The following is a 21,225-nucleotide window of genomic DNA, read 5'->3' on the forward strand; positions in this document are numbered from 1 at the left end:
CGTTCACTTTCTTTAGAGATTTCTTTCATTTATAGAAAACGCTAAATACTTTTATTGAGAAAACGATTAAAAAAACCTCAATGAGCAATTTTAACACGTTTTCCTAAGTAAATAAATGTTTTTATAAACAATGTTTCAGAGTAAATGGAGCATACTGGTTTCTATACTTTAGATTTCTGTTTCTTCATGAATAAACAACTATATGTAAAGAGCATGGTATCACATATCTTCCTAGCGTGGCTTGCTTTTCGGGCTTAATATTTCCTGCCTTCGTTTGGTATGAAGAAAAATTATAGGTTTTTTCCTTTGCTGTTTAATGCCATCATATAGACACTATTTTAAAAATGTGACTAAGAGCCCCCACACTTAAAACAGAGTCCTCCTTCTTTAGCAAGTAATTGTTTAACCTGTCATGTTAAAATTAAACAAGTCTACCTGACAATTGGCCATACTTGATAAAGGGACCAAAAAAAAGCTTCTAACATACATTCACTCACTTAATTGTTCAAATACCTTTCTCTTCTTTTAAAGTAATCCATCTGGCAAGATCCATAAATATATTTAAGCCACTTATATAGGTCAGCTAATATGGGTGATGCTTTTTTAAGCACCATCTGACGAAGCACATTCTGCATTCCACTAACAAAGTTACAGTACAAAATAATATTTTAATCAAGCCCAAAGAACAATAACAGATCCGACTGCTGCGCTGATAATCGTCTTATCACACCGTGTGAAACCTAGCTCTAATATTTGACGGAGCCTCCATTACTTGGCAGCCCATTCTAAAAAAGGCCAACAATGGAGAGAGAAGGAAGTGGAGTGTGCAAGACCTCCATATCTACATAAAAGAGATTAGAGGCGACAGCGTTCCATTTTACAGCTCAATCATATTGTGTTAGCATGCGCTTATCCGAGCGCGGACGAAATTGAAAGAGAAATAAAAAAGAGTCAGGCAGATAGGAACCAGAAAAGCGAGGCCTGAGCAATTTCCAAGGATATAAAAGGATGCTAATGGCGGGGCCCTGTCATTCTTAAAAAGGGCTATTAGGGCACCATCATCTGTTCTGGTGCCCTTATGCTCCTTCAACTAAAGTCAAGCATTTTCTAAAGCCCTTCTGATCTTTTTGCTTCTAGAGATAAAGTATGGTCATGTTTCAGAACAACACACTTTCCATTTATGTGATTTATAAAGTAAGTCAACTAATTCTATTTACTGATTTTAAAAAAAAAAAACCCCACTCCCTATGTATTTTTCTTTAATATTTGCTTTTGTTGAATTTGTCACCTTTTTAAAGAGCAAAACAAGTATATGAAAATACTTTCCCAGCAGCGCAGAAAGGCTGTGATGTTATCTGAGATGATAAACTTAATTTTGAAAAAACGTGTGGGACTCTCTACGTGTGTGAGAGTCGTATACCGAGAGCAAAGGCTTGGATGTTAGTATATTCTAAAAAAAGGTTTCACTTAATTTTCACATAAGCATTAAAAACGTAACAGTTTTGAAGTGAAATTTCAGTTCTGATTTGGCTTTAATTCCAGCTCTGACCCCAGTTATCAGGACTAGGTCATGGTATCAAAAACACATTTTTACTTTTATTGAGGCAGAAATGGGACCTCAGTCTTTATATTCTCTTAGGCGTTACCCTCCCATCCCACATTGCACGCTGCCACCGTGCCCAGGCAGCCTGAACCCGGCTTGCATATAGAGCAGCAAGCTCGAATCACAGCATCTTTCTCTTCCACCTCAAAACACTGCCTGGCACACTTAGTGTTAGCATTTCAGTGAATGCGTGGTTTGCTAATCCCTCTCTGAAAAGCCAAGAGACTCCTTGCAATCATTTAAAACACCCTCCGGGTATCACGAAAACCAGAGCTGTGAATCATCAGTGCACAGCAACCTCCTCTGGCATTTGCTGGGCAGAGAGACTCACGTCAGCCCCCACCAATTCTAAGCCTCCGCTTAAGTCTGAACACATAATCGTACAGCAATTGTTTCCACCACTGGAAATGCTGTTACTCATAGTTATTTAAAGTTACTGTCTTCACAGAAGTCACCAGAGCCCCTTTACTGTGACAAGTTCCTCCGTAAGCTGACATTTCTACTTAGATACACAACTGGACCCACAAATTTATCACCAACTTTTCCTGACCAGAGAGCATCAGCAGGCATTGTTGACTTCTTGGTTGTCTTTATGGAATGTCTGCACAGTATCAAAATATGGGCTTAGTAAATTTCTTAATTTGAGGAGAACTGGGGCAGAATTCTCTGAAAGAATGGGTGGTGTGGTGTCAGAATGACATATCCTTTGATGCTATTGTTATGAATAATGATAACATTATTGCTAGTATTTTGAACTAACTCTCTCAAAGGTGATCAACTGGGGAACTAAAATACACAGATTCTACTCCAGGAAGCAATGATGAATATGGGCTTTGAAGGCTCTGGACACATTTGTGGACCTTTGGAAGTGCTTTTATTAATACCTCCTTCTGCCCCAGATCTCCCTATCTTTGAATTAAGGAAAATAATATCTAATTCCTGGGTTAGAACAATGATTCTCAACTGGGGAAGAAGGGGTTGATTTTGCCCCCTCAAGAGGATATCTGGCAATGTCTGAAGACATTTTTGTTTGTCATAACTCAAAGGTACCAGAGGATGGTAGAGGGTAGAGACCAAAGATGCTGCTAAATTCCCTACAAGGAACAGGACAGCCCCTACAACAAAGGGTTACCTGGTTCCAAACAACAATGTGTCAAGACTGAGAAACCCTGGCTTAGAATAATGCTAGTTTGAATTTGTGACAATATATGTGTGTGTATATATAAATACTGGAGGAGGAAATGGCAAGCCACTCCAGTATTCTTGCCTGGAGAATCCCATGGACAGAGGAGCCTGGCGGGCTACAGTCCAAGGGGTTGCAAAGAGTCAGACACAACTGAAGCGACTTAGCAGCAGTAACAGCATATATAAATATAAATGATATACTATATATTGCTTATTTTTAAAAGTATATGTGGACTCTTCAACAAATCTGAGTTGTGTTTCTTTCTAAATCCCTTCAGTAACACTTTCTTTCAAAATAAGTTTTCATACAATTGTTTAGGCAAATTCCAGCTTTTTCCCCTGCTACCATTCCCAATGTCTTTTAGCATATCCTATTTTTTCCTTTTTTGCTTTTCCTGAAAATCTGTCAGCTGTGATCATAATCCAAACGCAAACCAACCATCCACACGATCAAATTTTCATCTTTCTTTTAGATGTAGTGACCCTTGTGGAGGTATCTGCTACAGACCACACTCCAGCTCACCTATTTAACTAGTTTTGACCTAATTTGGGGTGCTTTATTAGCAAACAGTGTAAGACAAAGTAGCTGGTATAATACAGAGTGATGTTTAAATTAGTTTACAATTTGCTTGGCCTCATCTAGAACTGCAGCGAACAAAGCCATTCAGAAATGTCAGCTGTGTTCCCAAGCACTGTAACAAATTGTCGCCTGAACGCTGCACACCTAATGACTTCAAATTAGCTTCACTGCGATATCGCCTGACAGTTCGTTACGACTGTTAGCAACATAGCTGGCGTATCATGACCAATAAATTGGTTTCAGTGTGGGCTGGGAAAGGGACTTCCATCAATTTGATTAAAGAAATTACTGTAGCATTCAAAGCATAAAGACAAACTAGTTTAAGGAGACAGAAATAAGTTCACTCTACCAAAGAAACATGGCTCATCATCCAAAAAATTTGTGTGTAAACTATTTGAAGATCAGAGTTCAAACAGACAATAATTCAAGTAGACAACTAAAATTTTTAAACCTTGTGATCAGGTAATATATTCGCTGATCTAATGATGGGTCTGGAAAGAAAAGTCATCGGATATTTTAAAATACTACTCTTAAGTTATCATAACAGAAAATTTATGATGTTAGTTTAACATTTATTTTTGTAACTTATATATAAATTCATGGTAAATATCTCATTGTAAACCAAAGCAATAAGCAAATATGAAAAGCAATTCACTATAAATCGCACTACAAATGCAAAATGAGTGATTTTTGAAAGGAAAAATGGGATCTAGACTACTCTTGATAAAAAACATTTTTTAAAGTGAAAAGAAAAAAACCGAAGTATTTTCTTAGGCTCAAACAGACTTTAAAAGGAGTAAAAAATATTTTAACAAGTTATATTCTATTTATCTGAGGTTGGCAATAATAGTACCTTCGTGTGTGAAAAAAATAATGAACAAGCATTCAAGATGGTATAGCTATAAAAAGATTTATGATTCTATTAGGATAGGAAAGCTCTAAATTAAGTATGACAAAGACAAATGAAAGGTTTAAAAAAAGTCCTAATGAACAGGATTTCCCTGGAAGGACAGTGGTTAGGACTCAGTGCTTTCACTGATGAGGATGTAAGTTCAATTCTTAGAGAGCTAAGATTCCACATGCCTTGCCAAGTGGCCCACCACCCCTCCAAAAAAATTTTTTTAATATATAAATTTAAAAAAAGCAAAATTTAAAACTCCTAATGAGAAAACTGTGAATTGGCCTAAATCAACATATACACCCTAGGGGATTAATTGCAGACGTTTCTTTTTCATTTCAGAAAATGTACCTGGAATATGCTTCGCCCATCCAATGATAACCACCAACTCTCGATCAGCCAAGTCACACAGTGTAGTGAGGGCTTTGATGTCACTGTCGGGGACGGTAGGGTCAGGCATGGCATAGATCTTCTCCGGTTCAGCCACCAACAAATGTGAGACAATCTTGTTATCTGCAGGATCAGACCAGAGCACTCCGGGATCACTAGCAGCATCACTTCTCTTTCACACATTCTAAACTAGGTAGTGTTTTGAAAGGAAAAAAACCCAAAGCCTCGAATAGCCTATAATCAACCCCAAATATTCCATTTATGGTTCAATGTATATTAAAGTGTTTCGGAAAACCCACAGCAAGAAATAAGCCGCTGCAGTCGTGACAGTCCTCTGCTTCTCCTTGGCTTTACCTGCCTTTGCTGGAATGAAGCATCTGTCCTGTAATGAAATCTTTTATAGCAAACAGATAAGAGGAGTTAGACGCTTTCTGGGTTTACTCTTTGATTCTTAAGTGGGATTTGGGGAAGCAGATTAAATAGTATAGAGCAGTTTTAAAATAAAACTCCACGTGAACCACTGAAACGTAGAACGCAATGTGGGAGGCAAAGATCTAATGCCTGTAGACCTAATGGGCATCAAAGTCATTAATTGTCCTAATTCCTTTAAAAAAGAGCAAAGGTCAGAGCCCTTCTGCCTGGGTGAATTACTGACTGTATAACTCTATCTCTGTGGGATGCCTTCAATAGGAATGTCTTTCCTGTCTCCTCTCCACACACCCAGCCCATCTTCCAAATAGAGCCCATGTCAGTTTCCAGAAAAACACTCCTGCTTAAATGTGACAGTGTTTTCTCTTCTGAGCGTCTAATTCTTCAGTCCTCTTTTATCATCTGTTGTCTTTAGTTCACTCTCTGGTTCAGATCTATCTGTCCGAAATTTGTGATATATGTTTTTAAAATCCTTCATAAAGTAAACACTAGAGACAAATGGAAAGCATCACATCAAATGTGTTTTATCGCTCAGGGCCATGTGAGAGTTTATGGAAGGGGTTATAAAGCCTTGCTAACAGAATGAATTTTCTTGTTGGCCCTATTTCCAATTTTTACACGTAGTTTTAGATTTGATACTTTCTTCTAAGTGAGGAGATACAAATAGGTAAGAATAAACCCAGATATTTCAATATTCTACATCTTATGATTCTACAAAACTAAGGTCTTAAAGGGATCTTATGAGTCAAACCAAAGATTCTTCTCTGTTCACTGTTTGCCTTTTCCTCTAAATTTTTAACTATTTAAAATCAAAATGAAAAGACTTCATATAATCCTAGAATTGAAAACAAAGCTTTCTTTTTGTCTCCTTTAACAACAAGAATCCCTATCTAAGCTATAATTAGTAATTTTTCTGATATAGTTTAAAATTGTTATTATGACTGTCACATGAATTCTTTTAATTTCAAATTATCAACATCAATAGTCCCTGGCAGTAATATTGGATTACTATCAAATTAAAAACACAGATTTGGGAGGAAATATTCCCAAATATCATATTTTCTAGAAAAAAATTAAGATCAAATAGAGATTCTTTTTTTTTTTTTTTTTTAATTTGCAGGATCTGCAGAGAATGACATTTGTTTCTCCTATATGCTATGGAAACAACACCCTGTTTTTTAGTTACGCTTGGAAAAGTTTCTGCTTTCATTGCTCTGACATTGTAACAAAACCTGTCAGCAACTACTAGATTCTCAGGACTAGAAGGAAATGCAATAATAAAGGGTACAAAAATGTAACTGAAGGAAATAGTGATTCAAGTTTTTTTTAGTACAGGGAAAATGTTACCTGTTTTTAGCTAAGTCAAAGGATACTTGACCAGAGGGGCCAGAAAAACTTGGTGGAGGCTTAGAAATTCCTATCATTCAGAAAATGGAATAGCTGGCAGCACTGTTTCGAGGTGAAGCTTATTTAATGTTTCCCTAATTAGAATCAATACAACCCAATTTTCATTCTTGGGCTTTTGTAGAACACAGACAATCAGTCAGGCTCCAGAAATCTCCCCCAGCCACTTCCTCAGCAATGCCAGGGCCCAGTCTCTTGACACTTACCTGATAGGATCTGAAAATTAAGTTTTATAAATGTTTGTTACCAAAACACACTAATTGGATGGACTAAGGAAAATTAACACAGAGGCCTAAGATAATGAGTAATGATTTATTAGGAGTCCTCTTTTATCTCAGACCAGTGGAGCTCACTGAAATTGCTGGAATCTCCTTCAAGGTACTTGACAAGCCTCCTCCCCATTCCCCAGGTTTACGCTGAAAACCATAGATGTTTCTCTACCCTGTGGACTTGCGAATGGGCTGGTACTCATCCTTCTCTCAGTAGAGAAAATCATCAATGGTGTCAGTCAACGTTCATAGAAAATGAATGAGAAACGGCCAGTCTGGACATTTACTGAATCCAGGAAAACGAAACCTCTAATGAAATTAAGCATTAGTGTTTATTGCATTTTATTGTATTATCAGAAAGTTTTTCATTCTAATGTGCAAAATCTGCTTAATGCAGTCCTAGATTGTATTTGCAGAATGCCAAACAGCTTATGCAGGCTGAGGAGAAGATGCCAGATTGGACAATTGAAGGTATAATCAACATAATGTTTTTTGGAAAGGCAAAAGGAAACTATGCCATATGTTCACTTAAGCTTTAATTTTATGTAAAACTGGTTGTTTTTCCTTTGACATAGCTAAAATGTCCTTTCATTTACAGTTCAGGGTCTGTTTTATTTACTTAACAGATGCCCATATGCTCACATGGATGCCACACAGCAGTGCCCCCTCCTGGAGAGTCCAAAAGAGGACATTTTTTTTTTCTCTTCCCCTGCAAGCTGATCAAAAATGACCTGTGTCTTTTCTAGAACTGCTCTAGCTGCAACTTCCCCTGGTGAGAGCCCGTTGTGTCTTCTGAGCCAGAGACAGCTAAACAGGGGAACTGTCTCCACTGCAGCACTTTTCAGTATAAAACTCTGTGCATAAACATCCTAAAATATTAGCTCTTTTGCATTACAACAAGCCCCCCACATGTGAACCTTGACGTTGCAAACCTTCAATGTCTGGCCTGAGTGAAACTGCGGCCTGCCCTCCGTCTCCTATTGCTGATGATCCTTCAGCTCTACCATCTCCCACCACCTCTCTCTCCTCCAGTCAGCAACTCTTCTTGCCTCTTCACTTGATGCCAGCCTCTGTATACTAGCTGTTGTACTGTACTACTGGACTTTTCAACACAGTGTAAGACTAAAAATGTTTTCTTTATTTTTTGTGTCTGTTCTATGTGTTATTTGTGTGAAAAGTACTATAAACCTATTACTGTACAGCACTACATAGCTGTGTTAATAGTGTACCTAGGCTAATTTTGTTGGACTTATGAACAAATTGGATGTACAAATGGGCTCTTGGAATGGAACTGGTTGGTATGTAAGGGACTTACTGTACAGCCATGAACTGATTCTTCAGAAACTGGAACACAGTTAACCACCTTGATCTATATTCTACCTCTTTAAAAAGATGTATCTATATTCTAGTTAATGACATAGAGAACAGGGCTTGCATTTTAGCTATGCACCTGTCACCATTTTAAACAGCAACTGGACATTATCAAACTATGGGCTTTTAAAAAATAATTCATAAAGCCCATAAGGACATCTGAAATGGAACCACCAACCTATGCTTGTTATTAGTAGGACTCAATCTTGTTTTAATCTATTGCTGGCTGCTGTGTTAACCTTCCATAGCTCCAAATTAATGAGGCTCCTAATGTATTTTCATTGGGAGGTTGAACAGTCAAACTCATTTAGTTAGTGAAAACTACAAAAATCACTTTCTTGTGAAATCTGAAACTAGCAGCTCCAATGAACTAATGATCACGGTATGATCTGTTTTATGTACCTCTGAAAATAAAGATAACCTGTAAATGTAAAAGTCGCACCATATAAGCTATGCCTTAGTATGCTTATGTTTCTACAAAATGACTAGGTTTAAAAAGAGGGGAGGGGCGGTAGGGGACAAGAAAGCCATAGGGGGAAAAAGATAATCAGCTGAGTTGCTATTGCTCTTCAAAGGCAGTCCCTGGGAAGAAAGCCACAGACCCCCCTACCCTGCTTAGGGGAAGAGAAGCCTCATTGGAGTCAGTAGGAATGGGCATGCCAAAACTAATGTACCTAGAGCAGCCAGCTGGGAGGATGTCGTGTGCTGGAAAGCCAGACGTGTCTGCTGTACTTACATGGCTTTTTGGCTGGCTGAACCAGCTGAGGGTTCAGGTACGGGCTGTTCTCCGCATCTATTCTGCGTTTGTACTTCTGCCGACCTCCACGTACTCTGTCAAGACGCACTCCTGTGGGCAAAGACAGGCACTAACTTACTGTTGAGGTAACAATCTTTCGGACCAATCAAATACATAGAGGTAAGCAGAGAACAGAATGCTGAATGGTCCAGGCGGATTAGAGGAATGTTAAACAAAAAAAAATGTGATAGTTAAGCCAAGACTGCTAGAGATTAGAAACCAAATCTGGAAGAGACACCCAACCTGAAAGACATGTATCCAAGGGCATCAAATCACCTACACACCAAAGAAAAGGCACCTTTCCTTGAGAATTAATACAAAGAAACTGGAATTTGGTGCTAATGTTGTTTTTAGGGTGTATTCTCCTCATCATGGGCTTCCCCAGAGGCTCAGTGGTAAAGAATCCATCTGCAGAAGACTCAGGTTCCATCCTTGGGTCGGGAAGATCCCCTGGAAGAGGAAATGGCAACCCACTCCAGTATTTTTGCCTGGAGAATCCCATGGACAGAGGAGCCTGGTGGGCTACAGTCCATGGGGTTGCAATAGTCAAAAACACAGCTTGGCGACTAAACAACAGTCCTCTTCATCAGTCACCCCTGAAAGCTCCGTGTGTGGGCTCGAGTAGATGGGTAGATCCAAAGCTGTCCAATCCAGCCCCGTCCATCAGAGGACTCCACGTGGACCTATGGAAGTGAACTGAGTTGAAAACTTCCACATGCTATAGAGAGCAGGAATCCCACACACGGGATGAGATCCAAGGACCGTTCCATGTTCTAACATCAACATGTCTCCGACAGAGTGTGTTATTTACATCTTGCCACACATGTGTATTTTGCTTTAATTGGGAGAAAACAGAGAGTAGGTTTGGACTGAATACAGGATAGAAAGAGGAGATTCCTGAAAGAATTCAGGAGGCTAGAATGGTGAAGAAGGGATTTGTTAGGAGGGCAGAAATGAAGCACGAAGCTAGAAAGAAGGCGAAAGGAGACCAACAGTAACACTTTTTCCCCAAGAATGATGGACTGGGTCAAGATTCAGAGAGGTTTTGCTGGCAGTGGATCAGCAAGATTAAGGAAAGGAACAAAAGGAAAAGAAAGGAATTAAAAAGAAATAAATGTCTCATTTACATGGGGGAGTGGTGAGGAAGAGCTTGATAATAACCTGGTTTCCAGTCTATAATTACAGTTTAGGGTAGAACCATATAAATCTTTATCAAATAGAGACGATAACGGGAGTAAAGAGAAGGGTGAGAGATTCTTTCTGTGGTCTTAGGTTGTACCTTAGCTGATTAAAAAACAGTATTAACACTCTCCAATAATAAATTCAGCCAAACAGTTCATTGTATTTTGGTATTTCTCACACACACACAAACTATTTAGGACATAGTTTAGCAGCATTCTCAGTATTATTATTTTACCAAGGACGTCTCAGAGCTTTAAAAACACAAATAACCTCTGTAAAACTCTCATATGCAATGTTTTGCAAGCCAATGTCACAAAGATCCTGTTTTGGAAAAATTTATCAATATCACGTTGCACATGTGGATTGTGGGGTAACTAAGTTACATGAAACAGTCCGGGAAAGGCTGATGTGTTTCTTTGTGAATCCTGAAGGTGAATATATGCACTCAAATGTTAAAGGTGATTATCAATCCATGAGCTAAAGAAAAATACAACTTTTTATATTATCTTAATAATACCACTTTAAGAGTTGATTTCCTTTTAGAGATAAACACAAACATACACTTGGTTCTAGATAAAGCCTGAAATGTCAAATTGAAACTTCTGAGCATAGTTTAAATGAAATCAAGAGAAAACTTCAAGAGCAAGGAGAGTAGATTCAGATAAATAAATACCCAAAATCGAAGAAATTAGGTATAGTATCTAAGTTTTTAGGGGCTTTCTCAGTGCCTCAGACGGTAAAGAATACGCTTACAATGCAGGAGACGAGGGTTCGATCCCTGAGTCGGGAAGATTCCCTAGGGAAGGAAATGGCAACCCAATCCACTCCAGTGTTCTTGCCTGGAGTATTCCATGGACAGAGGAGTATTTAATGAAAACAGTAGTGCTAGGGAGTCACAAAGAAACTGTATTTCTTGACTGTTGCTTTTAAAGTACTTTGAGCCGATAGTAGAGTTTTACCCCTTTGATTATCTAATTTTTAATGTTCTATTTTTATTGTGTCTCTATTTACAAGTTTAACAGTTGCTCCCTTTTCCCCTTTTTAATTCAGGTTTCATGTTGTTTCATTTCTTTCTTTCCCCAAGATAGTTTTCTAATTTACACAATGTGTCCACATTTTATTTGTTCATCTGAGATCCATTCAAATGTGTTTCATTGTAAGAGTTTAGGAAATTCAAAGCATACATAATTAAGAGTGGTATCATAGCACGTGTGGCATCGAAGTCCAACACAATGGGGAAATTAATAATTAAAGGTGTAAAGAGAAGGCAGGATGAAACAAACAGAGAGAGAGAAAGACAATGGCAGACTAAAGCTAAGAAAAGGAGGAAACATTTAAAAATAACCGAAATTGTTAGAACCCATAAAGCTTGACATACTATATGTAAGCTTGACACTACTATATATAAAATAGAAAATCAACAAGGACCCGTTTTTAGCATAGGGAAATCTACGCAAGTCTATAATGATCTACACAGGAAAAGAATCTCAAAGAGTGGATATATGTATATGTATAACTGATTCAGTTTGCTGTACAGCAGAAACTAACACAACACTATAAATCAACTATACTCCAACAAATTTTTTTTAATTAAAAAAACAAAAACAAGAAAGCTCATAGAATACATCTCAGTTAGGTTTTAGACTCCAAGATTTGCTTCTGGTGTTTGTCAAGACATGCATTCACCATGCGTAATAGAGCCTCACACTGCTAAATGCTGAACAATACACTACCTATGTTCTAATACAGGAGTCTGAGCTGGTGAGTTTCTGACAACGGATTTTGTCTGTCATGAAGGCACGTGGAAGACTATGGCTGAAAGACTGGATTCGAGGTCCCAGCTGGAAACAGTTCTTACATAGCCATACCTACCACACGAGAGCCACCAGTCAGCTTAGACAACTGGCCCACGTTTATGGGGAAAGCGCAACACTGAAATCATGATGAAAAAATGAATACTCTTTACTGACACAACTTTTATTATGTATTGTGCATTATTTTTGTATTTGTAGGAACAGATCCTTTAAGTATTAAGAAATAATTTTATTACTGTGCATTTCCTTTCAACTTTGAACAATGAATTACAGAAATACTCCTAATAACTCCCTGCATGCTCCCTCCAAATTTAAAAGCGTGTCTTTTCCTCCCTCTTACATTTATTCTTTTTCTCCTTTTTCCTCTTTTTCTTATTATCCACACCCCGCCTCACCTCACTGCAGTGTGTGGGTAGATAAACTACTGTCTATCCATACATCTGGACTTCCCTGGTGGCTCAGACGGTAGAGTGTCTGTCTACAATGAGGGAGACCCGGGTTCGATCCCTGAGTTGGGAAGATCCACTGGAGAAGGAAATGGCAATCCACTACAGGACTATCGCCTGGAAAATCCCATGGACAGAGGAGCCTGTAGGCTACAGCTATCTCATCCTTCCCATTCATCCACACATACATCTATCCATCCAACCAGCCAGCCATCCCACTGTATATAGCTCTCTAGTTTCTAAATATAAAGGCTCAAGCACTTTTTATATAAGTCATAGTTTCTTTATTTCCTAAAATAAAGATCAGTAGGAAGGACAAAGGATTCTTTTATGATTTGTAACTTCAGGTAAATGATATTCAGTAGATTATTATATAGAGAAAAATTAGACATTGATGCTACTTGATTAATAATTAATACAGTTATGTAGTGAAAATTGATGGACAGTCAACAGAAAAAGTGTTGCTGCCAAGTTCAGATAACAATTAATGGTAAAAATTTATAGAATCAATATATTTTAAAAGATCATAATAATTTAAATGTCAAAATTTTATTCCCGTTTTAGGGCGTGAAAAGTAGGCAAATATCAATAGTTTCAACTAAAAAATATTTACACCACTTTTAACCTCTGTTCTAAATCTGGGAAATCTTTTTATGCTGCTTGCAGTGAGATGATGATGATGACGATGATGATCTAGTTTAGCTGACTTCATACTCAGTGAAATGTTTGAACTCAAATCCTAGTAACACACCTGCAACTACTACAACATCCTAAAATTACTCATATATTTACTCAGTTCTGCTTGAAGAAAAACATACTCAAAGGCTGAGCGCCAAAGAACTGATGCTTTTGAACTGTGGTGTTGGAGAAGACTCTTGAGAGTCCCTTGGACTGCAAGGAGATCCAACCAGTCATTCTGAAGATCAGCCCTGGGATTTCTTTGGAAGGAATGATGCTAAAGCTGAAGCTCCAGTACTTTGGCCACCTCATGCGAAGAGTTGACTCATTGGAAAAGACTCTGATGCTGGGAGGGATTGGGGGCAGGAGGAGAAGGGTACGACTGAGGATGAGATGGCTGGATGGCATCACTGACTTGATAGACGTGAGTCTGAGTGAACTCCAGGAGTTGGTGATGGACAGGGAGGCCTGGCGTGCTGCGATTCATGGGGTCGCAAAGAGTCGGACACGACTGAGCGACTGAACTGAACTGAACTGAAAACCAATTCCCCACCCCCCCAACCCAAGCCCAGGACAATCACAGAACACCCAAGTACACAAGTGGCATAGCTGTAAAAGTTAAGTCAGCCTCAACTATGTCTTAAAACACGTGGACCCAGCCTCTTTAGCTGTGCATCTTTGAAAATAAACAAGCTTATTCAGCTGAGTCATAATAATGTATGCACTAAAGCTGTAAAAGTTATTTTGAAGAGTCTGATAAAACACTACACAGATTTCATGAAGAAGTCTACTATCAGCATATTTATAGTTTTAAAGTTTTTCCAGAAAAATGTTTCTAACTGTAATAATACAATAATTTATTCCTAAATACTATAGGAAGACTATGTTAAAAAAAAATTAAGCATAGCTGACAAATCAGAATGCTTTCTTTCTGGCTCTTTCATTAACCAGCTCTTGAATTTTGTTGAACTCCTTAACTTTTTGCTTTCCAAATATATGAATATTAAGACAATATTCTCCCAGATGTTTTGCTGCAATGATTCAATATGATATTAATATAATATTTGGATATTACACAAATGCATTATTAAAATATTTTATAAATATTAAAATGCCAAGGATATTGACATTATATCAAAATTTTGTTGAAATATTGTTATGTTACTTTATTGAAGTATATTCTGCATCACGATCATTTACTGAAAATCTACCCTGATGGAGTTTGACGGCCTACCCTGTCTCAGTTCTATAGGTCAACAGATTTGATATATGATTGAATGGTAAGATAATACAAAAGATAAAAGCCCATAATGATATTATTTGATGTATAAGTGAGTACAGAAATATGGTATCTCATTCTGTTTACTACTCATCCCTGTTACTAATAATATCTCTTAGAGATTATTTTAGAATAGGTATAGAAACTAACCCAAATTCTATCCAAAAGAAAAATGCTTTCTTTGAATTTAGCTATAAACACAGAATACAAAGTTAAGTAGACAACTGATAATTATTCAATTAACCTGATGCATTTCATTTAAAAGTCTTAAACTATTTCAGCAGAAGCAAAGAAAAACAACCATGTTTACGATCCGTACCAAGAATATCCTGATTTGCCATAAACAAACATCAATCTAATCCAAATATTTCCACTGCCAATGGCAAAGCCTGCCCCTCTACATCTTTACAATCTTAAATACAAACAATTTCTGTTGGGACTTCACTTGAAAACCATTTCTGAAAAAGTTAAAAAAAAAGACTTCTCTCAGGAAATAAGACACCCACAATGCTCAATGTTTGACAGGATGTGAAGTTAATTAAGGCAATTGGACTTCCTATTCATGTGGAGACTGCCATTACCCTTTTTTAAAAATAAAAGATTTTAATAGTTGGCATTACTGACTAAACAGAACGCTTCACACAGCTTCTTCTTTCAAATACTGCATGAGCCTGCATTGCCACAAGGGAATCACAAATCTCATACACTGTCAGAATTTACAAAATTGAGAAAGCAAGAATAGGGCAAGAAGGAAAAAAAATATGCTGTGAGGCAAATAAACGCCAAAAGAAGTAAAACAGTTCAGCACAAGGCCTTCTTAGGTCAGCTCATTTTAAGTCTACATTTTATGCCCAAATGCAAATTTTTACAATATTATATAGTCTGAAGTCCAAAGTATTTTCCACATTTTTTAATAGCACAAAGTCAGAGGCATTTCATAGGACAATAAAAGTTCTCTTCAGATAATTCTACAAGGCAACCCTAGCCTATCTGGCTAAATCAAAGACAAGGTTTTCATAATACTGTTCTCTAACACACATTTGCTAAAAGAAAAACCAAAACATTAATTACACAGACCCATGGAATACTTAAGATACAGAGTCATATTAAAGTAATGATAATCTTTAAAAAGAAAGTGAAATCATTTTTTTAAAAGATTAGTGACTTTAATGACTCCTAAATAAATAGCTGGATTATTTAAATATTACCAACAGGACTTGTGATCGAGGATGGGAAACAGATGAGAAAGTACTGATAAAACTTATGAAGCAATAAGGTGAAGAGAGTGGGAACTTTCTCTCCCACTGTATCTCCTGATACCACAGCTTCCTTTGCTGCAGAAGGAAACGTGGTTCCTTAAAGTCAGAAAATAGATACCTAGGTGTGCTCTTGAATTTGCCTGAGATTTCTGTGAGGGAACCATCACAGACAGAGGGTAGGGAAAAATCCCTTTGCAGGACTGCAGGAAACAAGAAAAGGCAAGTCAGCAGCATCAAAACCCAGCAGAGAGAATTTTAGTGGCAGCCTCTGACGGGGTTCTCCTTCAGAACAGCATCCTTACAGAGAGTACCAGTTTTACCTAAAGTAGCTGGGTGTATTTATAGGCACCACAGTAAAAGGTGAGTGGAACTGATTTGTATATTGACACACATACTCCAGCAAGAATCTAATCATATTAAAGTACTGAGGATTGTGAGAGACAATAAAATATGCCAAGCCTTAGTTATCTGTTTACTATTATTGCCCCTTCTCTAAATAGACAGCAATGCTGCTCAACATGGCTTCATGATGTGGTTCCTTTCTTCCTACTTCAGTAGTTTTTTGACTCCTGATACCCGTATCTCCCTACCAAGCTGCTGCTGCTGCTGCGAAGTCGCTTCAGTCGTGTCCGACTCTGTGCGACCCCACAGACGGCAGCCCATGAGGCTCTGCTGTCCCTGGGATTCTCCAGGCAAGAACACTGGAGTGGGTTGCCATTTCCTTCTCCAATGCATGAAAGTGAAAAGTGAAAGGGAAGTCGCTCAGTCATGTCTGACTCTTAGCGACCCCATGGACTGCGGCCCACCAGGCTCTTCCGTCCATGGGATTTTCCAGGCAAGCGCTGAAGTGGGGTGCCACTGCCTTCTCTGCCCTACCAAGCAGTGTCTTCATTTCTAATGGAACGACTCAGTCTCTGTATGAAATGTCTTGGAATCAACTGGAACATCCATGGGTTATGAGAGAGTCTTTCAGGCAATGGGTTAACTTTTATGTATATGGACACACTAGATACTTACAGCAACCCTATGAGGCTATCATTATCCCATTTTACAAATGAGAAAACTGGAATTGGGAAGAGGCTGAGTCAGGAGTGGCAGCTGGGGACCATGGCTGCAGAACTCACGTCCTCAAGCACTCTGTTTATACTGCTTCTCTGTCATCAAATTCTATTTTTGGAAAAAGTGTGTGTGCTCAGTCCCTTCAGTTGTATTAGACTCTTTGCAGCCCTATGGACTGTAGCCCAGCAGGTCCTTTATTCATGGGATTCTCTAGGCAGGAATACTGGAGTGGGTTGCCATGCCCTCCTCCAGGGGATCTTCCCAACCCAGGAATCTACATCTCTTCTATCTCCTGCATTGGCAGGCAGGTTCTTTACCACTAGTGGCACATGGGAAACCCTTGGAAAAGAGCATGTGGTATTAATGTATACTCCAAGAGCAGAAGCACAGCCAGATAAAGCCCAATTGATGTGGTAAACAATACTTGCCTCCTGATGGGAGTGTGTGTAAACAGTGGGGCAGAATGATGAATGAGCAGGAGAGATGAACACCTTTACCCCACTGAAGGGCTGGGGCTTCTCAGGTGGTCCCAGTGGTAAAGGATCCGCCTGCCAATGCAGGAGATGGAAGAGACACAAGTTTGATTCCTAAGCTGGGAAGATTTCCTGGAGGAGGGCATGGCAACCCATTCCAGTGTTCTTGCCTGGAGAATCGCATGGACAGAGGAGCCTGGCAGGCTACAGTCCATGAGTTAGACACGACTGAAGTGACTTAGTGTGTATGCACACACAAAAGGGCTAGGCATTTTGCACCTATGACTCTGTAAAGCATCTTCACATAGAAGTTTATAGCTCTGTGACTGTAAACCAAAAATGATAAACAGATTCAGTCACTCTGCTTTTCTGCTGACGTAGGGACCCAGAGAGATTTATTTCCTTGCTCCCTGTTCCTCTTTAAACATCAGTGAAGTAAGACAAGGACTGGCCAGGGCCATGGAGGGAAAGCAACACTCTGGCTGAGTTTTGCAGCTTAGAAGGAGACCCAGATGGTGGCTTTTCAGCTAGACCCCCTGACCAATGGTTACATTTACATTTACTTCTGCTGGAATACCATTGCACGTCCAATACTTCGGCCACCTGATGCGAAGAGCTGACTCATTTGAAAAGACCCTGATGCTGGGAAAGACTGAGGGCAGGAGGAGAAGAGGGCGACAGAGGATAAGATGGTTGATTGGCATCTCCAAGTCAACGGACATGAATTTAAGCCAACTCTGGGAGACAGTGAAAAGTGAAGTCTGGTGTGCTGCAGTCCACGGGGTTGCAAAGAGTGGGACACGACTTAGCGACTGAACAACAACAATGTGAAAACACTGTAAGATCTGCTGAAATAAAAGGGGAAAATCACACAAGGAGAGAAAATGCATATCCATTAAGTGGGCTTTTTTTTCCTTTTTAACTGAATCCTCAGTCACTAAAAGAGATAAAAGCCATGACTCACATTAAAGCTTCCTTGCTCTACAGATGAATTAACAATTAGCAAGGGGAAGTCTTTCGTTTTGGTTTCCTGATAGCTATCTGGACTATTAAACATGTGAGCCTTGCATAGGAAATTACAGAGGCTTCCCTCTGTTGCAGATTCAAGCTACAACCAAAATACATTTGTAGATTTCTGCACCTAGGACACAGCCACAAAGAAGTCCCTCCTTCTTTTTTTTTTTTTCAGGGTGTAATTCACTTCTTTTAGCTGGTTCTGAGGCATCTGTGCTAAATTTATAATCTGGGTGATAGCCAAAATAAAAATCACAGAAAGCTGAAATAGTCATAGTTTATAAAATACTTTGCAGGGAAAATATGATTCCACCAAAGGACCCAAGTTGCTTCATCTGAAGCATGGAGCCCTAATCTATGACACATACAAGTACAAATTAGGTCATCTGCAACAGGTGACAAGTTTTAATTGAATGTCTTCTGTCTGCAATTCTGACAAAAGGTGAATGGAAATAAATGAGTCTGGCAAGAACGGCCCTGAGCTTTACAAAACCCAATATCTCATTATTTTTAAACAGCTATCTATAAACTGATGCTGACAAGCCTTGAACCTTTTATTTCTGCTCAAGATGAGGTGGTGTGCAGGGAAGGAAAAAAAAAGGGAAGAAAAAGGGGCATCTAGAACATTACATTAAACATGCAATACCTACCATTATTACTTCCCCAACGTAATTAAAGGAAATCTCCTATTCAAAAGGCACTATTTCTTACTTTGCTTGATGTCAGAAAGGAAGAGAGAGAGCATGCTTGCCTTGCATTTGCTTAAACATAGAGACTGCCTTTAAGGAAAAAAAAAGAAAATCTTCCCTTTCTTTCTTTTTGGCCTGTTAAAAATTTCATAAACTATTCAAAGAGATATTACGGTGGTGTAAACCTATCTAAACTCTATGTTGTCTGGTTACTATTAAATACTGGTGACTTCCTTTTACCCTTTTCAACATTGCCTTCTCCTGTGAATAAAGTTGTGAATTAGCAGGTAAAGACATGAAATGTGGTTGCACATCACCATCAAGAAAAGTGATTCTACTAATCCACAATTAAATTTGACACTGGCAGCAATAAGTTTAACACAATAATAACAGTAATAACAGTGCACAGTACCCCATGGGGATGCTCTGTAAACAGAAGCACAAATATTATTTATGCAAAATTCAATGCCCTGTAAAAATGAATTAAATATGAAATCAACCAAGCTGGTTTATAAGTTGCAGGTTGAGAGCCACAGTCACTGTGTTTCATTCAATGGAGAGGAAGTCAGTGGAGACCAAGAAACCAGACATGGATTTCAAAGAGAATAGAGGCTGTGGGAGAAAAAAATAAATGAGTGACAGAGAAAGATGGTGGTAAATCGGGAGGTCATTTGGTTTTCGTATGTATGATTCTAGATCACGTGGGCAGCCAACGTAGAGTTTATGAAGGTCAAAAGAGAAGCTGACTGTAAGGAATCTGCCTGCAATGCAGATCCCTGGGTTGGGAAGATTCTCTAGAGAAGGGAATGGCTACCCACTCCAGTATTCCTGTCTGGAGAATCCCATGGACAGAGGAGCTGGTGGGCTGCAGTCCATGGAGTCTGAAAGAGTTGGACAGGACTGAGTGACCAACATTTTCACTTTTCACTTGGTGACTTTAGTGGGGAGAACTTGAAGCCCTGGCCAATTTGTTAGGAACTCAGAAAAAATAATAAAAATGCTTTACCAGGGCAGGCTGTAAGTTAAATTGCTTCAGCTATGTCTGACTCTTTTTGAGACTCCATGGACTGTAGCCTGCCAGGCTCCTCTGTCCATAGGATTCTCCCACAAGAACTCTGGAGTGGGTTGCCATTTCCTCCTCCAGAGGATTTTCCTGACCCAGGTTCAAACAGAAATTCCAAGAGCCAACTATAAGATACCAAAGTGACACATGATGCTTAATATTTTTCCACTGCTATGATCTGGCAAAATTGAGATTGGATATAAAGTAAAGCTAACAGAAGGAACATATGTCTGGGCCATGTGAAAAAGAATTATACCTAAAACATAAAATACACAGGAAAAAAATCAGTAGAGATCAAATGTTAATATAATTTAATGTATACACACCGAAATTTCATATCAGTGAGACATTTTCTTGCTACCATGTGACACTTCTTATGATATTGGCAGCAATGAGTTTAATAGACTAATAACAGTAAAAACAATACACAGGACTCCATGGGGATTCTGTGTGTAAAGAGAAGCACAAAGAAAATTTATGCAAAATTCAGTACCCTGTAAAAAAGAATTAAATATGAAATTAAGCTGGTATTCAAGTAGCTGGAATGAGAACCACAGTCACTGCATAATATTCAAATAGAGAAGTACACAGTGGAGTTTAATGGCCTCACCGTAGGTTTTTAGTAGAGTAAACAAGAAGTGCCATGGGTTGAATGTTTGTTTTCCCCCAAAATTCATATGTTGAAACTGAATCCCCCAAGTGATAGTATCTGGAAGTGAGGCCTTTGTGGTGATTGGATCACGAAGGTGTAGCCCTCATGATGGGACTAGTACTCTTATAAAAAAGGTTTCAGGGGACTTTCCTGGTGGTCTAGTGGTTAAGACTTCGCCTTTCAGTGGGCTAGGGTTAGATCCCGAGTTGGCAAACTAAGGTCCCGTGTGCCCAGAGAGCTCTCAAGAAAACCTCACTGGACGCTGAATCTGCCAGGGCCTTGATCTTGGACTTCTCAGCCTCTGGAAATGCGAGAAATAAGTTTCTCTTCTTTATAAGCCACCCAGTCTATGGTATCATGGTATAGTACCCCAAATGGACTAAAACAAGAAGAAATGAAGAAAAAAAATTTAAAAAGACTCGGCCATAAGAATGAAATAATGCCATTTGCAGCAACATGGATGGGTCTAGAGACTGTCCTACTAAGTGAAATAAGTCAGAAAGACAAATACCATATGCTATCACTTTTATGTGGAATCTAAAATATGACACAAATGAATTTATATATGAAACAGAAAAGACTCACAGACATAAAGAACAGAATTGTGGCTTCCAAAGGGCATGGGGAGTGTAGGAGAGAAGGAATGGGAGTTTAGGGGCAGCAGATGTAAACTATTACCTCTAGAATGGATA

General features: G+C 38.8%; 1 protein-coding gene across 1 annotated transcript in view; it reads right to left on the reverse strand.

Annotated features, from left to right (window-relative positions):
• ESRRG (estrogen related receptor gamma) overlaps positions 1-21,225 on the reverse strand; it is a 246,004-nt gene that overhangs the window by 62,671 nt on the left and 162,108 nt on the right. Inside the window, 2 exon segments of the mRNA XM_005690471.3 lie at positions 4,618-4,779; positions 8,866-8,976. Coding sequence (XP_005690528.2) covers positions 4,618-4,779; positions 8,866-8,976 — 273 coding nt within the window.

The sequence above is a fragment of the Capra hircus genome, chromosome 16, assembly GCF_001704415.2.
Source record: "Capra hircus breed San Clemente chromosome 16, ASM170441v1, whole genome shotgun sequence".
Taxonomy (NCBI): domain Eukaryota; kingdom Metazoa; phylum Chordata; class Mammalia; order Artiodactyla; family Bovidae; genus Capra; species Capra hircus.